Raw genomic sequence first — 16,168 nt, 5'->3', positions numbered from 1 at the left:
AACACACATGCTTCTTAATCCGTATGAGCATCCCAAAATACAATCTCAACCGTGAAATTATTTTCCCAATCCGTATGAGTGGATCAAACAAAATCTGGTCCGTCCAACATTTTCATTCACCCACCAAACCCTCCCTCAACCACTCGAACTCTATCTCTTTCTCTCTTTCTTCCTCTCCTCTTCCTCTCCCCCGAAGAACACCTCTCTTCTTCTCTCAATCCCTCTTCTTCATCTTCATTTCTTGATTGAATCGACCCATATTAGTTCTCATCTGCAATTTCCGTTCTTGAGGAAATCGATAAATATCATCGAAAATGCGATTTCTTCTTTCTTTTTTTTTTCGTTCTTCTTCTCTGCTCTTCTTCAGTTGAAAATCTAGAGGTGAAATTTAGGTATGGATTGAGGAAATTTAAATCGTGAGGATGTATAAAAGAAGAAGGAGTTGGTGTTTCTGCTAATTATGAAGAAGAAGATTGAGTCCTGTTATGAATCGAGAACTAGGGTTTTCTCAGTGAATCGTTAATTGAGTTAGAAATGGAGAAATTAAAGATGGGTTTTGTGAACACAGTATGATGAGGAAGAATTAGTGATTGATGTGTGAGTTTTAATGAAGATTAGAGAAGCTAGGGTTTCTGTTCTTTCCCAAAATAGATATTAGGGTTCTTGGATGTAATTGAATCAAGTGACTGAAATTGAAATTGAGGTTTTAGGGAAGGATTAGAGATGGGAATGTTTGATTTGAAAAATTAGAGTCCGTGGTGGTGGTAGAGGCAGAGGAGGCAACAAAGGAGGAGGTCGTGGTAGTAAAGTGATTGGGTACAAAGTCTGGAATCCTTTTAGATCAAAGCTTGCTGCTGCTGCACTTGGTGGTGTTGACAATATTTGGATTGTACGTATTATTTGTGTATAATGTTTGGGATTTTTCACTTTGTGTTTTTACTTTTTTTTTCTTTGTCATTGTTTTGATTTGCAATTTCAGGTACCGCCTGAGTTAGACCTAGAGGTGGTGCTAGTGGAGGAGGAGGAGGTAGATGGAGTGCTAGTGGTGGTGGTAGTAGTGGTGGTGGTGGGAGAAGGACTTATGAGCCAAACCCATTTGATGTTGCTGAAAAATTTGCTGAATTAAGTGCTACTGAAATTGAAGGAGGAGAGGAGGGTATCTAGAGAGTTGCCTTGCCAGGTGAAAATTGCTAAGTTCTTTGTTTGAGTTTCTGTTTAATGATTGTTATTAGTGATGTAGATACACTTTTCTAACTTCTAATTACTCATTTTTGGTTTTGTGGTCCTGTAGATACATGATGAAGCGAAAAAGTTCTCTTATCAGACTGGTGTTAAAGTCGCTGTTGCATATGGTGAAGCACCGATGCACAAGCAGGTTTGTTGCTTGCCCGCATACTTATTTTGTTTGTATTCACTGGATCTTAAAGATAGTTATTAAGAAATGAGATCTTATGTGTTGAATCAATGGGAGATAGCTGTTGATTGCTTCTATCGACGATGAAGCTTGAATAAGTATTGATCTCGAGCACAGTGGAGAAGAGATGCTGAGATGAATTCAGGTGGAAGAAAAGGGGATCTTATGGTAAGTTTATGGAGTCATGGTTTATATATTTGTGTATTTTTGTGGGGATTTAAGGGTTTTTTATAATCTAATTGAATCTTGGAAATGATATAGAGGTCTAATTGAATTATTTGTTTAGGGTTTTTGTTATTCAATGCTTTTAGAGGTTAGGGTTCTTATCAGGATTTGAAATTGTTGAGTTCCCAGTGATGATTAACTACCGTGTTTATTCCTTCTTATTCGTGTTCAGTGACTTGTGGGTCTTTAATTGATTCTATCTACAATGGGTTTTTGACAATTTTGTTTCTTGTTTGCATACTAAGCATGATGAAATTGAAGCAATGTTTTTTTAAAGAGAGAGCATGTTCAGGAAATGACTGAGATTATTCTTGGTTTACAAGGAGATGTTCCCGCGGATTCTCGGAAAGGAGTTCATTATGTTGGTGGAAAGTAAGATTTCACATCATTTTTACTATTTCATTGCAAGAAGATCATATAATTTTATTTGGATTGACTTATTATTTTGTTTGGTGTGTTGTAGCAACAAGGTTGCTGCTTGTGCAAAGCATTTCGTTGGTGATGGTGGCACAACAAAGGGTATTAACGAGAACAACACAGTGACTGACTGGCATGGACTACTCAGTATTCATATGCCTGGTTATTATAATTCAATCATCAAGGGTGTATCAACCATCATGGTTTCGTACTCAAGCTGGAACAGCGAAGAGATGCATGCTAACCGTGATCTTGTTACTAACTTCCTCAAAGACACTCTTAATTTCAGGGTAGATAGAAAACCCTCTTTGAACTAGACCAGCATTAGCTAAACTAATTTGGACCAAGAAAAATGAAGGCATGACTGACAGACTGTTGTTTCTATTGCTTGAATTATGTGTTAAGGATTCGTCATTTCCGATTGGCAAGGTATTGACAGGATTACTTCACCAGCAGGTACCAACTATACTTACTCTGATGAGTGCTAAAAAGTGCATATTTCTATATATTTTTCTTGGCATTTAACTCATCTTTTGTGCATTAATTCTACATTTTATCCCATATTCTGTATTTTCTTTGTTTTCAAGAATAAATATTTTTATTAATTAATTTGGCATTTTTAGGTAATAAATAAAGTTTGGATGAATAGCGGAGCGGAAAAGAGCAGAAAAGTAGTGAAAAGCCGCAAAGAATGGAGCGCACGTCCAAAAAGCTAGGAATGGGCTCAAGGAGGAAGAATTGTTCTTAAAGAAGATATGGGATTGGCATACCCAAGGACCAAAACCCTTACCCAAATCCATTTCCTATATCCATACCCGCCTTCATTTTCAGCCGTCAGATTGGATCATCTCAGCATCCTACGGTCGCAGCATCGCCAGTACATCAAAGTCTGAAATTCCTGACCAACACTACAGCACCTAACTCCATCTCACGCCGTTAGTTTCGTTGTATCTCATCATCCTACGGTTGCTGAAGGCTATGTTCCATATTATCGTTGGATGCATTTCAGATGGATCGATCCAACGCCTATCACTCGCCGAACATCGAAATCTGATGAGTCCGATAAACACCGGAACACCAAACCCTATCTACCCTAACCGATCACACTTTTCTCTCACTCGATTTCCTCTCTTCTCCTTTCTTCTTCACAGCAACCTCCATCACCTGCTCCTCTACCTGCTACACCCATGTCCGCCACCAAATCCTCAACCACCACCATAATCACCACCTACACCAACTGCCACCAACTACCCCCCATATCTGCAAAAACCCATCCACCTAGCCTTTATTGTTTCATCAAACCCACACTCACGCCTATGAACCCTAGGGTGTGGAGTTGATGAAGTAATTCATGCTAGACACAGCAGCAGGAGCGTGAGAAGAATCAGAGCAGAGAGATAAAGCATGGGTCGACGATGTGGTGAAGACCTGTCAATCAAATTAGGTAAAAAAATCAAACCCTAGGTCTGTAAAATTAGGGTTTTTAATTTAGGGTTCATAGGTCCCTTTTTGTATAAATTGAACACAAGGGTGTCGAATAGAAGGTGTTCTTGGATTAACCAAGTAACCAATTAGGGTTAAATTTCAGTTTTGATATTTTAATTTTAATTCAATTTAGTTCCAGTTTCAATTTAGGTTTGTTTTAATTTTCAATTTCAATTTCAATTGTTATGTTTTAATTCCATGTGTGATGTTTAATTTCCTGTTTTTATGGTTTAATTTCATGTTAGGGTTAGTTTACTGTTGTGTGTCAATGCTAGGTTAGAGCCTTAGAGCATTGAGTTGATTGAGCAGTGGGGAGAAACTAGTGCTCACTAGTGACTGTGAGCAAGCTGGTTCTCTTCCCACTCTAGATGAATGCCTAAAGCCATTGCCTTGGCTTTGCTTTTCTTTCCTTTTTTTTTTAACTGTTTTGTTACTTCTTCTCCTCCCTGCCCTTGGCTAACAGCCTTGGTTTATTTGGTTTTGTTTCCAGTTACCTTTGCTTCACTATCACATTTACTTCACTGCCTTCACTAGTTCAGTTACAACCATTGTTCACTCTTACACAGTTTAACCTCCACTGTCACTATCTCACTGCCACTTAGTTACTTGTTTAGATAACTTTAGTCTAGGAAACTTCAATACACCCAAGTCCCTGTGGAATGACCCTGTTCTTGCACACAAGCTACAATTGACCCTGTGCACTTGCAGGTATCACTGTAGGCTGTCTTTTGCTCTTATTTTATACATATCCCAAAGCCTACCAAGTTTTTGGCGCCGCTGCCGGGGACTTGGCGTTGTGTGTTGAAGTTTCTTGGCTTGTATCTTAGCTATTCTTGCACTTTCTTAGTTGTACTTGCATTTATCTTTTAGCTTTTTCTCTTGCTGTTCATTTGCATCATCACTACATCTTCATCTTCTCTGCTCTAGTAGCATTTGCATTTTGCATCTTCTTTGCATACTGTTCTGCATCATAACTTGCATACTTTTCATCACTGCATCACTGCATCTTGTCCTGTTCTCCATTTCTTTTCTTGCTTACAGCAGCATCTCAGTTACAAATCTGATTGTATCATAGTGTAACGTAGCTGCACTGCACCTGAATCTTGTTCTTCTTGGCTATGCAATAGTCACTTTGCACCAGTTCAAATTGGTTCCTAAGAACTGCAATCTCTGCAATTTCTATGTTCATTCCCATTGTTGTGCACTGAACCATTGTTTCTGTGCTATGTTGGCTATCTCTGTTGAGCCAATTTTGAGTTGTTGCAAGAACTAATTAACTCTATCTGGTGCAGGTACCTGAGGAGCTGTTAATGGACTTGAGAAGCTGTTGCTAGCAGCACTGAGAACCAAAGACTGCAGCTGTTGAAGTTGCTACACAGTCAGTTCTGTGGGCTTGAGTTAAACAAAACACTGCTGGTGCCAGAACTGTTGCTTGAAGCCTGAACCTGCCTTGATGAGCTGCTGATCTGTTGATCTGGGCTGGGCTGGTGTTGTTGGAGTAGAAGTCGTGACCCAACTGGGCCTCAGAAAAGCCAAAGCTTAGGATGATCCAAAGCCCAACTGGGATTTTGCAACCAAACTGAGCAGCTGGGCTGTGCTTCAAAGGTAGGCCTAAACCCATTAAGAGAACCCAACCTGTGGGCTTCCATTTTTAATTTGTGGGCTTGTAATAATTTTTGTTTTTCTTTATTTTTTATTTGGGCTTGTAATAATTTTTCTTTTTCTTCTTTTTCTTTCTTTTATGGGCTTGTAATTATTTATTGTTGTTTTTATTTTCTTTTGTGGGGTGTGATAATTTATGCTAGGCTAAGTTTTAAAAAAAAAAAAAAAAAAAAAAAAAAAAAAAACCAAATTTTCAAATGTCTCCCACCAAAACCAAATTTTTCCCAAAAATCCAAACCCATTAAAAACCAAATTTTGGGCTTTGTAACATAGTTACTTAGCTTTTGAGCCAATCATGTCTGGATTTTGGTCTGCTCCTGGGGATGGAAATAAAACTCTTAGAGAACTTGCTTATGGGCATGTGCCACGTTATGAACCTTCCACGGACCATGATGTCAATAGTCATAGGAATTATTATGGACATTTTCAAAGTCCCGAGCCGCAATACATGAACCCTAATGACTATTCATACATGCGTCATTCATCGCAACGTGAAAATGAACATTTTGCTAGTGCCTCACTCACACAATCATCACTTATGGATCAAATAGAAGCTCGAATCACAGCTTTAGAAATGCAATCACATGAGGAATCTGTCACATCTAATTTTCTTAGGCAACCTGAAATCTATGCATGTCCCGCATGTGGTAGTTTAGACCACCCTGTTGAGAATTGTCATATTTTGCATAATTTTAGGCAATGTAGAGAAAATCCAAGGTATGAAATGCCCATAAATTGTGAGAATGGTAGTCATTGGGACCATAATCAATCCTTTGAGGGTTGCGATCAATATTTTGTAAACCCTAATGACCATGCACACATGTACCATTCACCACAATTTGAACATGAAGAATTTTGTACTCCCATGAATTTAGACTCCACCACAGAAGCTTTAAGACTCTGTAAGCAAGACTATGATAGATCTACATCACGAATTCATGCACATTTAGATCAGATTTTGCTTCACCGACAAAAGGAGGAAATTCATGAGGAAATGTATGTTGTCCCTAATGAAGTGTCTAGTCCCATTCATGTAAATAATGTTGAATATGAACCTAATTTAGAGGAACATGAATCGACTAATGACACCACCACTGTTAATGAGGACCAATATGCATGCTACCATGATGATGATTATGATGATTATGATGATATGTTAGAAGAACATGAAAATATTGTGGAACCTGTTGGTTCAAAAACATATGGCTTCTCGCCCTCGACCTTCATGAATGTTGTTTTTTCTAATACTCATTGTAATTCATATGATTTTGATATTGACATGGGATTCGTACAATTATTCTGTGAAGATGAGCATGACATAGGAATAGTTGAATCTTCTGTAGACACTAATATGCATGAAAATATATTTGATGTGTCTGATTCTTACCTAGGTCACATTGTGATATTTCTCCTGATTTGCCGATGCATGAGAATAAATTTGTTGATGATGTTGATGATTCTGAGTGTGAACTTGCTAAACTGATTGATGATTGTGAGCATGATGTGACATGTGTAGATGATTTAGGAGATTTTGATTTGATTAATAATGACGCACCTATTCTCCTACATGAGTCACAATCTGTTGGCCTTCCACCCAACCTAGATTTGGTTTGTACCAATATTGTAAAACCAATTTTTCTGAAAATCCTAATCTAGGATTGGAACTGTATGCTTCCCAAGTCCTTTTGGACTATTTTGCTTCTAAGTATAATATCTTTGAGGAACCACAGTTGGAAATTGCATGTTTGCCCGTCCCTAGCACAGTTCATTTCGAGCTAGACCTTTTGCATGATGAACCCCCAAAACTGCGAGATTTTGTTTCCAAAATTTTATACGTTGAAAATCCAGGTTTGGGGGTAGCTCATTTTGTTTCACAGTTTCACTTGCGTTTCTATCATATTATTATTGTGTGAAGCTGTTGAAATGTCTACACTTCGTCTTTTGGGTTGATCCTCAACTCTTTAGATTGTTAGTGTATGGTGAATTTTTGTATATAATCCAGTAGATAAAATTTCTTAAAAACCCTTTTGTTCCTTTTGTATATATTTTGCTAATCCAATATGATCTCGGCTGAAATATGTTGGATTTTTGCCTTGAATAACGGAGTTTTAATTCTGCTTTCGCCGAAATCGGGTATTCTCTCTCCTTTTACTCTACTCAGCATGTCCCTTTCCATATGTTGCATTTTAATTCTTTCCATATTTTGAAACATTGAGGACAATGTTTAGTTTAGGTTTGGGGGTATAGAGTAGATACCATGATAATATGCCATAATTGAAAACGAACTCCTTCTTTTTGAAAAAAAAAAAATGAAAAAAAAATCAAAAAAAAATTAAAAATTGAAAAAAAATAAAAAAATGGAGCTCATTTACCTTGAAATGTTGACTCTTGTGCAAATATGTATTATTAGGAGTCTTAGTCTAGATATTTAGGCACCCTGATTCTAGCACAATTCACATAGTGATAAGAAATTTGCACGCGCACGATCTACCAATACATGTATGGCCTCGATCTTCAAGGTGTTTGATAGGAAGTTACGATTGCCAATCACTTTAGAATACTGAACGAAACTTGACTAGCTTGTTCTTTGGTTGGTTGGGATAGAAGGTGGAGGTTACATTAAGAAAGACAACCATCGAATTTAACTGGGTGCATCAAAAAGGGCTACCTCTTGCAAAGTGTCATGTAATTTTTGTTTCCTTTTGTATATGTATCAAAAGTGTTTCCTTGTTCAAAAAAAAAAAAAAAAAAAAAAAAAAAAAAAAAAAAAAAAAAAAAAAAAAAAAAGAGAAAAAAAAATATCAGAAAAATACAAAAAAATCAAGTATTTATCAATTCCATCATCTCTTGTTCCAAAAATAAAAAGAGAATAGTCAATGTAAATAAGAGTCATGTAAAGAGTCATTTTGTGTTTTTTGTAATAAGCAAGGAGGGTGTATGCCATTGATGTACAACGCGAGTAATTGTGAAATACCTCCAACTCATTCACAATTCTCGTAAAGTCCGGACAGCTAGCTAGATTTCGACCTTGGTTCTTAGCCTGAGAAACTATCTCTTGGTGATTAGTCATAACTTCAGATCTTTCTTTACACATGTGTAGATACACTTTACACTCTTATCACATGTCTTTTTTTGTTATCAGTGCTAGGATTGTGCCTTCATAGCTAGATTGACATCTCCATTTTGCTGTGAGCTTAAACTGTCTTGCACATGTCACATTTGATGGAATCTGAGCTTATATTTTGTCCTAGGTTTGTAGGCACTCTAGTAAACCTTCACGAGACTTCACTCGTCCACTAGGGACACTTAGTGGTTTAAAAGGCTTAGTGCATACGCTAAATGCATTCGAGAGACCAGCGACAGTGGTATAGTTAGGATTTCCTTAGTTTTGTTTTACTTGAGGACAAGTAAAATTCAGGTTTGGGGGTATTTGATGAGTGCTAAAAAGTGCATATTTTATATTTTTGTTGGCATTTAACTCATCTTTTGTGCATTAATTCTACATTTTATCCCATATTCTGTATTTTCTTTGTTTTCAAGAATAATATATTTTTATTAATTAATTTGGCATTTTTAGGTAATAAATAAAGTTTGGATGAATAGCGGAGCGGAAAAGAGCAGAAAAGTAGTGAAAAGCCGCAAAGAATGGAGCGCACGTCCAAAAAGCTAGGAATGGGCTCAAGGAGGAAGAATTGTTCTTAAAGAAGATATGGGCTTGGCATACCCAAGGACCAAAACCCTTACCCAAATCCATTTCCTATATCCATACCCGCCTTCATTTTCAGCCGTCAGATTGGATCATCTCAGCATCCTACGGTCGCAGCATCGCCAGTACATCAAAGTCTGAAATTCCTGACCAACACTACAGCACCTAACTCCATCTCACGCCGTTAGTTTCGTTGTATCTCATCATCCTACGGTTGCTGAAGGCTATGTTCCATATTATCGTTGGATGCATTTCAGATGGATCGATCCAACGCCTATCACTCGCCGAACATCGAAATCTGATGAGTCCGATAAACACCGGAACACCAAACCCTATCTACCCTAACCGATCACACTTTTCTCTCACTCGATTTCCTCTCTTCTCCTTTTTCTTCACAGCAACCTCCATCACCTGCTCCTCTACCTGCTACACCCATGTCCGCCACCAAATCCTCAACCACCACCATAATCACCACCTACACCAACTGCCACCAACTACCCCCCATATCTGCAAAAACCCATCCACCTAGCCTTTATTGTTTCATCAAACCCACACTCACGCCTCTGAACCCTAGGGTGTGGAGTTGATTAAGTAATTCATGCTAGACACAGCAGCAGGAGCGTGAGAAGAATCAGAGCAGAGAGATAAAGCATGGGTCGACGATGTGGTGAAGACCTGTCAATCAAATTAGGTAAAAAAATCAAACCCTAGGTCTGTAAAATTAGGGTTTTTAATTTAGGGTTCATAGGTCCCTTTTTTTATAAATTGAACACAAGGGTGTCGAATAGAAGGTGTTCTTGGATTAACCAAGTAACCAATTAGGGTTAAATTTCAGTTTTGATATTTTAATTTTAATTCAATTTAGTTCCAGTTTCAATTTAGGTTTGTTTTAATTTTCAATTTCAATTTCAATTGTTATGTTTTAATTCCATGTGTGATGTTTAATTTCCTGTTTTTATGGTTTAATTTCATGTTAGGGTTAGTTTACTGTTGTGTGTCAATGCTAGGTTAGAGCCTTAGAGCATTGAGTTGATTGAGAAGTGGGGAGAAACTAGTGCTCACTAGTGACTGTGAGCAAGCTGGTTCTCTTCCCACTCTAGATGAATGCCTAAAGCCATTGCCTTGGCTTTGCTTTGCTTTTCTTTTCTTTCCTTTTTTTTTTAACTGTTTTGTTACTTCTTCTCCTCCCTGCCCTTGGCTAAAAGCCTTGGTTTATTTGGTTTTGTTTCCAGTTACCTTTGCTTCACTATCACATTTACTTCACTGCCTTCACTAGTTCAGTTACAACCATTGTTCACTCTTACACAGTTTAACCTCCACTGTCACTATCTCACTGCCACTTAGTTACTTGTTTAGATAACTTTAGTCTAGGAAACTTCAATACACCCAAGTCCCTGTGGAATGACCCTGTTCTTGCACACAAGCTAAAATTGACCCTGTGCACTTGCAGGTATCACTGTAGGCTGTCTTTTGCTCTTATTTTATACATATCCCAAAGCCTACCATACTCCGTCCATTCTGGGATTAATGCCGGCATTGACATGGTATGATGGCCATTTTGACATAAACTAAAAGTTCAATGTTAGAACTACAGTAAGTTACTTTGACATATTAAATGTTTTGGGTATTTCTGCAGATCATGATTCCAATGAACCACACTGATTTTATCCATGATCTAACCTACCTGGTTGGGAAGAACGTAATCCCCATGAGCAGGATTGACGATGCTGTGAAGAGAATTTTGTAGGTAAAATTCATGATGGGCGAGCAACCATATGCAGAGACAACGGGGGACAACCTTAACTTAACAATTCCTGAACCTGGTTTGAGCACTATGAAGAACGTTTGTGGCTCTATCAAGTGTGTTGTTGTTGTTATCTATGGACGACCTCTTGTGATTGAACCTTATCTATCAGATGTTGATGCTCTCGTAGCTGCATGGCTCCTGGAAGTTAAGGTCAAGGTGTATCAACATTGCAAGGATTCCTCAAAATACTTTAATGGGCATGGAAGATCGAGAAGATGTCAGAGGTAACCAGTTAAGAGTTAGGATGCCTCAAAATACTGTTCCAGTTGGCGACATCAATTTGTTTGAGAAAGAAGCAGATTGTTGTTGCTTATATTGTTTAGTGGTATGTTGTTTTCTATTGTTTATACTTGAACTTCTGTAGTAAGATTTTGAATATTCGTTTTGAATATAGGTGATGATGTAAAGAAGGGAACTTCTGTTGAGTCTTTCAGTTTAATCCAATTGTTTATTTACATTTCAGTTTAATCTAGTTGTTTCTTTACATTTCACATATAGTAGTGACAAAAGTGAAATATATATTCTGAAATATGGGTTTGATCTTATTCACAAGTATTGTAAAATAGTTTATTTACAATCATAACTATGTGTTGTCCAAGATAGTCCTACTACACATAGTATAGTTGTATCAAGGTACTTCTACAATGCTAACAAGTGTACTAACTGTAATATTCACAATACTAAATAAGTGTTGTGTTAAAAATTTCTACGATATGCTACTTATATTGTCCATGATTGTTCTACAATACAAGCAAGAGTTGTGTTAGGTTATCAAAAAAAATCGAAAGAGAATCACAACATTGACAAACTATTGTCGAACCATGAATCACATCACCCTTTACAACACTTGTCAACCATTGTAGAAAAACTTGGACTTTCTACAATACCACCGTTCCACAATGCATGAAATGGAGTTGTCGTAGGTGTACTACAACGCTTATCTTGTGTCGTCAATGATGATTTTTCCCGTAGTGAGTAAGAAGGAAAAAAAGGAAAGTTGTAGGTCAAAATTTGGTGCACTTGGTGGGTGTTTCTTCCCAAGACGTACAACACTTAGAATCTATGAGTCAATGTGACTTGGCTGTCTCGGTTGCGTGTAAATCAGGGTCATCACCAGTCCAGGATTCATTGATCTCCGAGTCAAGAGAAAATGTTGAGCAAAACTCACTCCGTTCTGTCTCGCATGCGTGTCAATCAGACGGGGGTGGAGTCAATGGTTCACATTTTTATTTTGGTTCCTTGTCTTTTAATCAGGCTAATTCTTCCCATCAAAATTACGCCCAAATTTTGAAAATTCAAATGCTATTAAAGGCACCGATGCAGCTGACACAGTGCTTATTCCTAAAAATGTAGTCGTTGAATGTAAAAGATCAATTAATACATCTCAGGAGATTGAAATTCAAAAAATCGTAGATTTTCATATCTCTTTTAATAAAAAATTGGGTATTAATTGCGACAATATATATTATCGCAATGTCTGTAAGAATCTCCTTCTGAAGTTAAAGGAATCTGAGGAGAGTAATATCCAAACTGTGTTTGAAGATTTAGATGGATTGGATGATTATGATTATGCATATGAGGAAGAATTTTTAAAAGATACTTTTGATGCTTCTAGGTATAATTTGTCAAATGGATCTTAACATCATGTCATGGAATATTAGGGGCTTGAATGATGAGCTAAAAATTCAGGCAGTAAAACAAGCCATAAGGAAAAATAGAGTTCCTATTTGCACCATTCAAAAATCAAAAATGGAAGAAGTGAATGAGACTTTAATAAGATCTTTGAGAGGCAGTAACAATTGTGAATATGCTTATTTACCTTCTTAAGGTAACTCTGGAGGTAATATTACTTTATGGAATGGTGGTGATGTGTATATGGAGGAGATTCTTTGGGGTGCTTTTTCCATGACTATCAAATTTAGAAACATCAAAGATGGTTTTACCTGGATTTTTACCTCAGTCCATGGTGCTTCTGATCCAGCTGATTATTCTCAATTCTGGCTAGAATTAGAAGACATTCGTACCATAATATATGAACCTTGGTGTGTTGGTGGAGACTGGAATGTTATTTTATGTCAGGCTGAGAGAAATAGAGCTGGTGGAAATAAAAGAAACATAAAGAATTTTAGGAATTTCTTAGATTCCCAAAATTTGTTAGATATCCCAATGGGAGGAGGAAGATTTACATGGAAAAACTCTCAAAACTCTCCACTTCTTCAGAGATTAGATAGATTTTTCATGTCTATGGAATGGGAAGATAAATGTTTAGGATTGGTGCAAACAAGACTCATAAGACCTGTCTCTGATCATGCTCCTATCCTTTTGAGCTGGAATGGAGGTACTTCTTTCAAATCTCCTTTTAGATTTGAGAATTATTTCTTATCTCATCCAGATTTTTTAAATAGTTTGAGAATTTGGTGGAATAACTTGACTTTTTCTGGCAACCCAAGTTATATTCTTGCAAAAAAGCTTCAAGGATTGAAATTTTTCATCAAAAAATGGGGTAGAGAAAATTTTGGTTCTTTACAGGCTGAGGTGGACAGACTAGAGAATCTTATTGATGTGATGGATAGTTTAGAAGAAATAAATGGTTTATCACAAGAAGAATTTGCTGAAAGAGAGGACTTTAGAATTCGTCATAAGTCTGCTTCACTTAATCTTGCAATAAAATAGCATGCAAGATTCAAGGGTCAGTGGCTTATGGATGGTGAAAAAAACTCAAAATACTTTCACAAGAATGCTTCTTGCAGATACAGATCAAAAGGCATTACTTCTTTGGTCATAAATGACAATACGTGTCATGACAAAGATGTTATCAATGCTGAAGCAAAGAGGTTTTACATTGATCTTTTCAAAGAAGACCATGCTCTAAGACCAACTTTTGATGATATGCATCTCCCTTCTATGTCAGTGCAGCACAGCATTATGCTGGAGAAACCTTTCATTGAAGAAGAAGTGACCAATGTTATTAAATTTTTTGGGTTGAACAAATCTCCGAGTCCAGATGGTTATACAATGGAATTCTTTAAATATTCTTGAGATATAATCAAACCTGAGTTAATGAATGTTTTTCATGAATTTCATTCTACTGGCAGTCCATCACTCTTGATTGGAGACTTAACTGCACAAACATCATTCTTCTGCCAAAAATTGAGGGTGCAGTTTCTATGCATAACTTCGGGCCAATTAGTCTTATTGGAGGCATTTACAAAATTATCTTTAAATGCCTTGCAAATAGAATGAAAATTTTAATGCCTTCCATTATTTCAAAATTTCAAGGGGAATTTGTTGATGAAAGATAACTTACAGATGGAATTCTTGTAGCTTCTGAGTTGATAGATGCAAGAGAAAGATCAAATAATCCTGGCCTTATTGTCAAAGTAGATCTTCAAAAAGCATTTGACAACATAAATTGGAGTTGTTTAGATTATAAAATGTCAAGATTTGTCTTTGGGAATTTTTGGAGAAAATGGATCCATTGGTGCATTTCTACTGTGAGATTCTCTATCTCTTTAAATGGTTCTTGTTCTGAGTTTCTTAGAAGCAGTAAAGGGGTCATACAAGGTAATCCATTGTCACCTTTCTTATTTATCTTGGTGGTGGAAGTTCACTCCTTTATGATACAAAAATCAGTCGAGTTAAATCTTATTCAAGGTTTCAAGTCTTTTGCAAATGGTGACACCATAAACCATCTGCAATTTGCTGATGACTTAATAATGTTTCTAGATGACAGTGAAGAACAAGTTACAACCCTTAAGAATCTATTGATTGCTTATGAAATGGTTTCAGGCTTAAAAGTGAATTTCAAGAAGAGTTCTTTGGTTGCTATAGGAAATGCTCAATTTGCCAACTCGTGTGCATTAAGTTTTGGATGTCCAGTAGTGCAGTTTTCTCTAAACTATTTGGGAATTCCTATAGGTAGCAAGTCAAAGTCAGTAACAGTATGGGAGGTGATTTTGCAGAAATTCCAAAAAAGATTGAGAAACTGGCAAAGAAGATACCTGTCTAAAGGAGGAAGATTGATTCTTATTAAACATGTCCTTTGTAGCCTTCCTATTTACTATCTTTCACTATTCCAGATACCTGCTTCTATAAAAAAAATAAATGGACAGCATATGAGAAGCTTTCTTTAGGTTAATGAAAAAAATAGAGGATGGGTGGGATGGAAAATAGTCTCTTTATCAAAACAAATAGGTGGTGTTGGAGTAAAAAAGCTGGGACTCATTAATAGAGCTTTACATGCTAGGTGGATTTGGAGATACAACATAGAAAGAAGGGAATTCTGGAGACTAATTGTGCATCAAAATTTTTGTGGTTCTGTTAATGCTATATTTCCAAATGATACTAAAAGCTCAGTGGTCAAGAGTTTATGGTCTGGTATTCTAAAATCCAAGAGAACCGTTAAGCAGTTATCTACAATGCATTTTCAAAGTGGTAACAGATGTTCCTTCTGGAATGATATATGGATTGGAGCAAATTCACTAGATAGCATATTTCCTTATCTCTACAGATTATCCAGAAATAAACATGCTACTATAAGATATGTGGTAAAGGCTACTGACAATGGCAATGCTTGGGATTTCAATTTATGTAGAAATCTCAAAGAAGATGAGGTGGAAATGCTCTAATTTTAACTGATGCTGGGGATGACTACCTGTCTTAGAATCTTGGTAACAGTTTCACTGTAAAATCTTGTTATGGTGCAATTGAAGTGGCATGGTTCATCAGATTTCCACATAAGAGTTTATGGAATCCAAGAATTCCACAAAAGGTTTTCTTTTTCACTTGGAATCTGTGCTACAATGCAGCACCAACATTTGATACTCTGCATAACTCTATTGTTATTAATGGGTGTATTATGTGTAAGAAGGCACCTAAGTCTAATTACCACTTATGTTTACATGGTCATGAAACAAGAAAGCTCTGGAATTTCTTCCTCACAAGTTTTAAGCTTGTTTGGGTCTTCAGGGAAGATGTCAAGGCAACCATTTGGTAATGGAACAGAAAGAAAGGTAATTCTTAGAGACACAAACTTTAGAACATGATTTCTTTTGCCATATGGTGGGTAATTTGGAATGAAAGGAATGGCATATTACATCAAGGAAAATACAAGCAGTTCAATCATCTTTTGAATGAAGTAAAGTGCCTGCGTTACAATTGGTCTTTAGGTACAAAAAATTTTGAGAACATCTCTATGAATATTTTGTTATTCAACTGGAATGGAGTGTTGGGTATTACTTGGTTTTCTGTTGGGGAAATTTGTGTTAATGCCCTATTAATCTTAGATTAAGGCTAGTTTTACTTTCTTTCTTTCTTTTTTTGGTGTTCTGGGTTACTTTGTAGCCTCTTTTGTAACACAGCTTCAGATTTTCCACTTCTTTGTGGTAGCTATGTTTTTTCTCTTTAATATATTAATTAATTTAGACCTTTTTGAGTAAAAAAAAAACAAACA

General features: G+C 36.7%; 1 protein-coding gene and 1 long non-coding RNA gene across 2 annotated transcripts; both read left to right on the top strand.

The window, feature by feature from the left end:
* The first annotated feature begins 2,000 nt into the window (after positions 1–2,000).
* LOC113353354 lies at positions 2,001–2,513 on the top strand. Its single transcript, XR_003361233.1, has 3 exons — positions 2,001–2,011; positions 2,103–2,158; positions 2,462–2,513. It is a non-coding gene; the product is annotated as an uncharacterized LOC113353354 (long non-coding RNA).
* An 8,155-nt stretch (positions 2,514–10,668) lies between these two features.
* On the top strand, positions 10,669–14,849 carry LOC113351131. The gene is made up of 5 exons (XM_026595181.1): positions 10,669–10,933; positions 12,545–13,358; positions 13,467–13,680; positions 13,812–13,917; positions 14,041–14,849. The coding sequence occupies exons 1-5, from the start codon at positions 10,669–10,671 to the stop codon at positions 14,847–14,849; spliced, it is 2,208 nt and encodes a 735-aa protein (XP_026450966.1).
* The last annotated feature ends 1,319 nt before the right edge of the window (positions 14,850–16,168 follow it).

This window comes from Papaver somniferum, chromosome 2, assembly GCF_003573695.1.
Source record: "Papaver somniferum cultivar HN1 chromosome 2, ASM357369v1, whole genome shotgun sequence".
Taxonomy (NCBI): Eukaryota; Viridiplantae; Streptophyta; class Magnoliopsida; order Ranunculales; family Papaveraceae; genus Papaver; species Papaver somniferum.
This window is presented reverse-complemented; position numbering and strand designations above follow the sequence as displayed.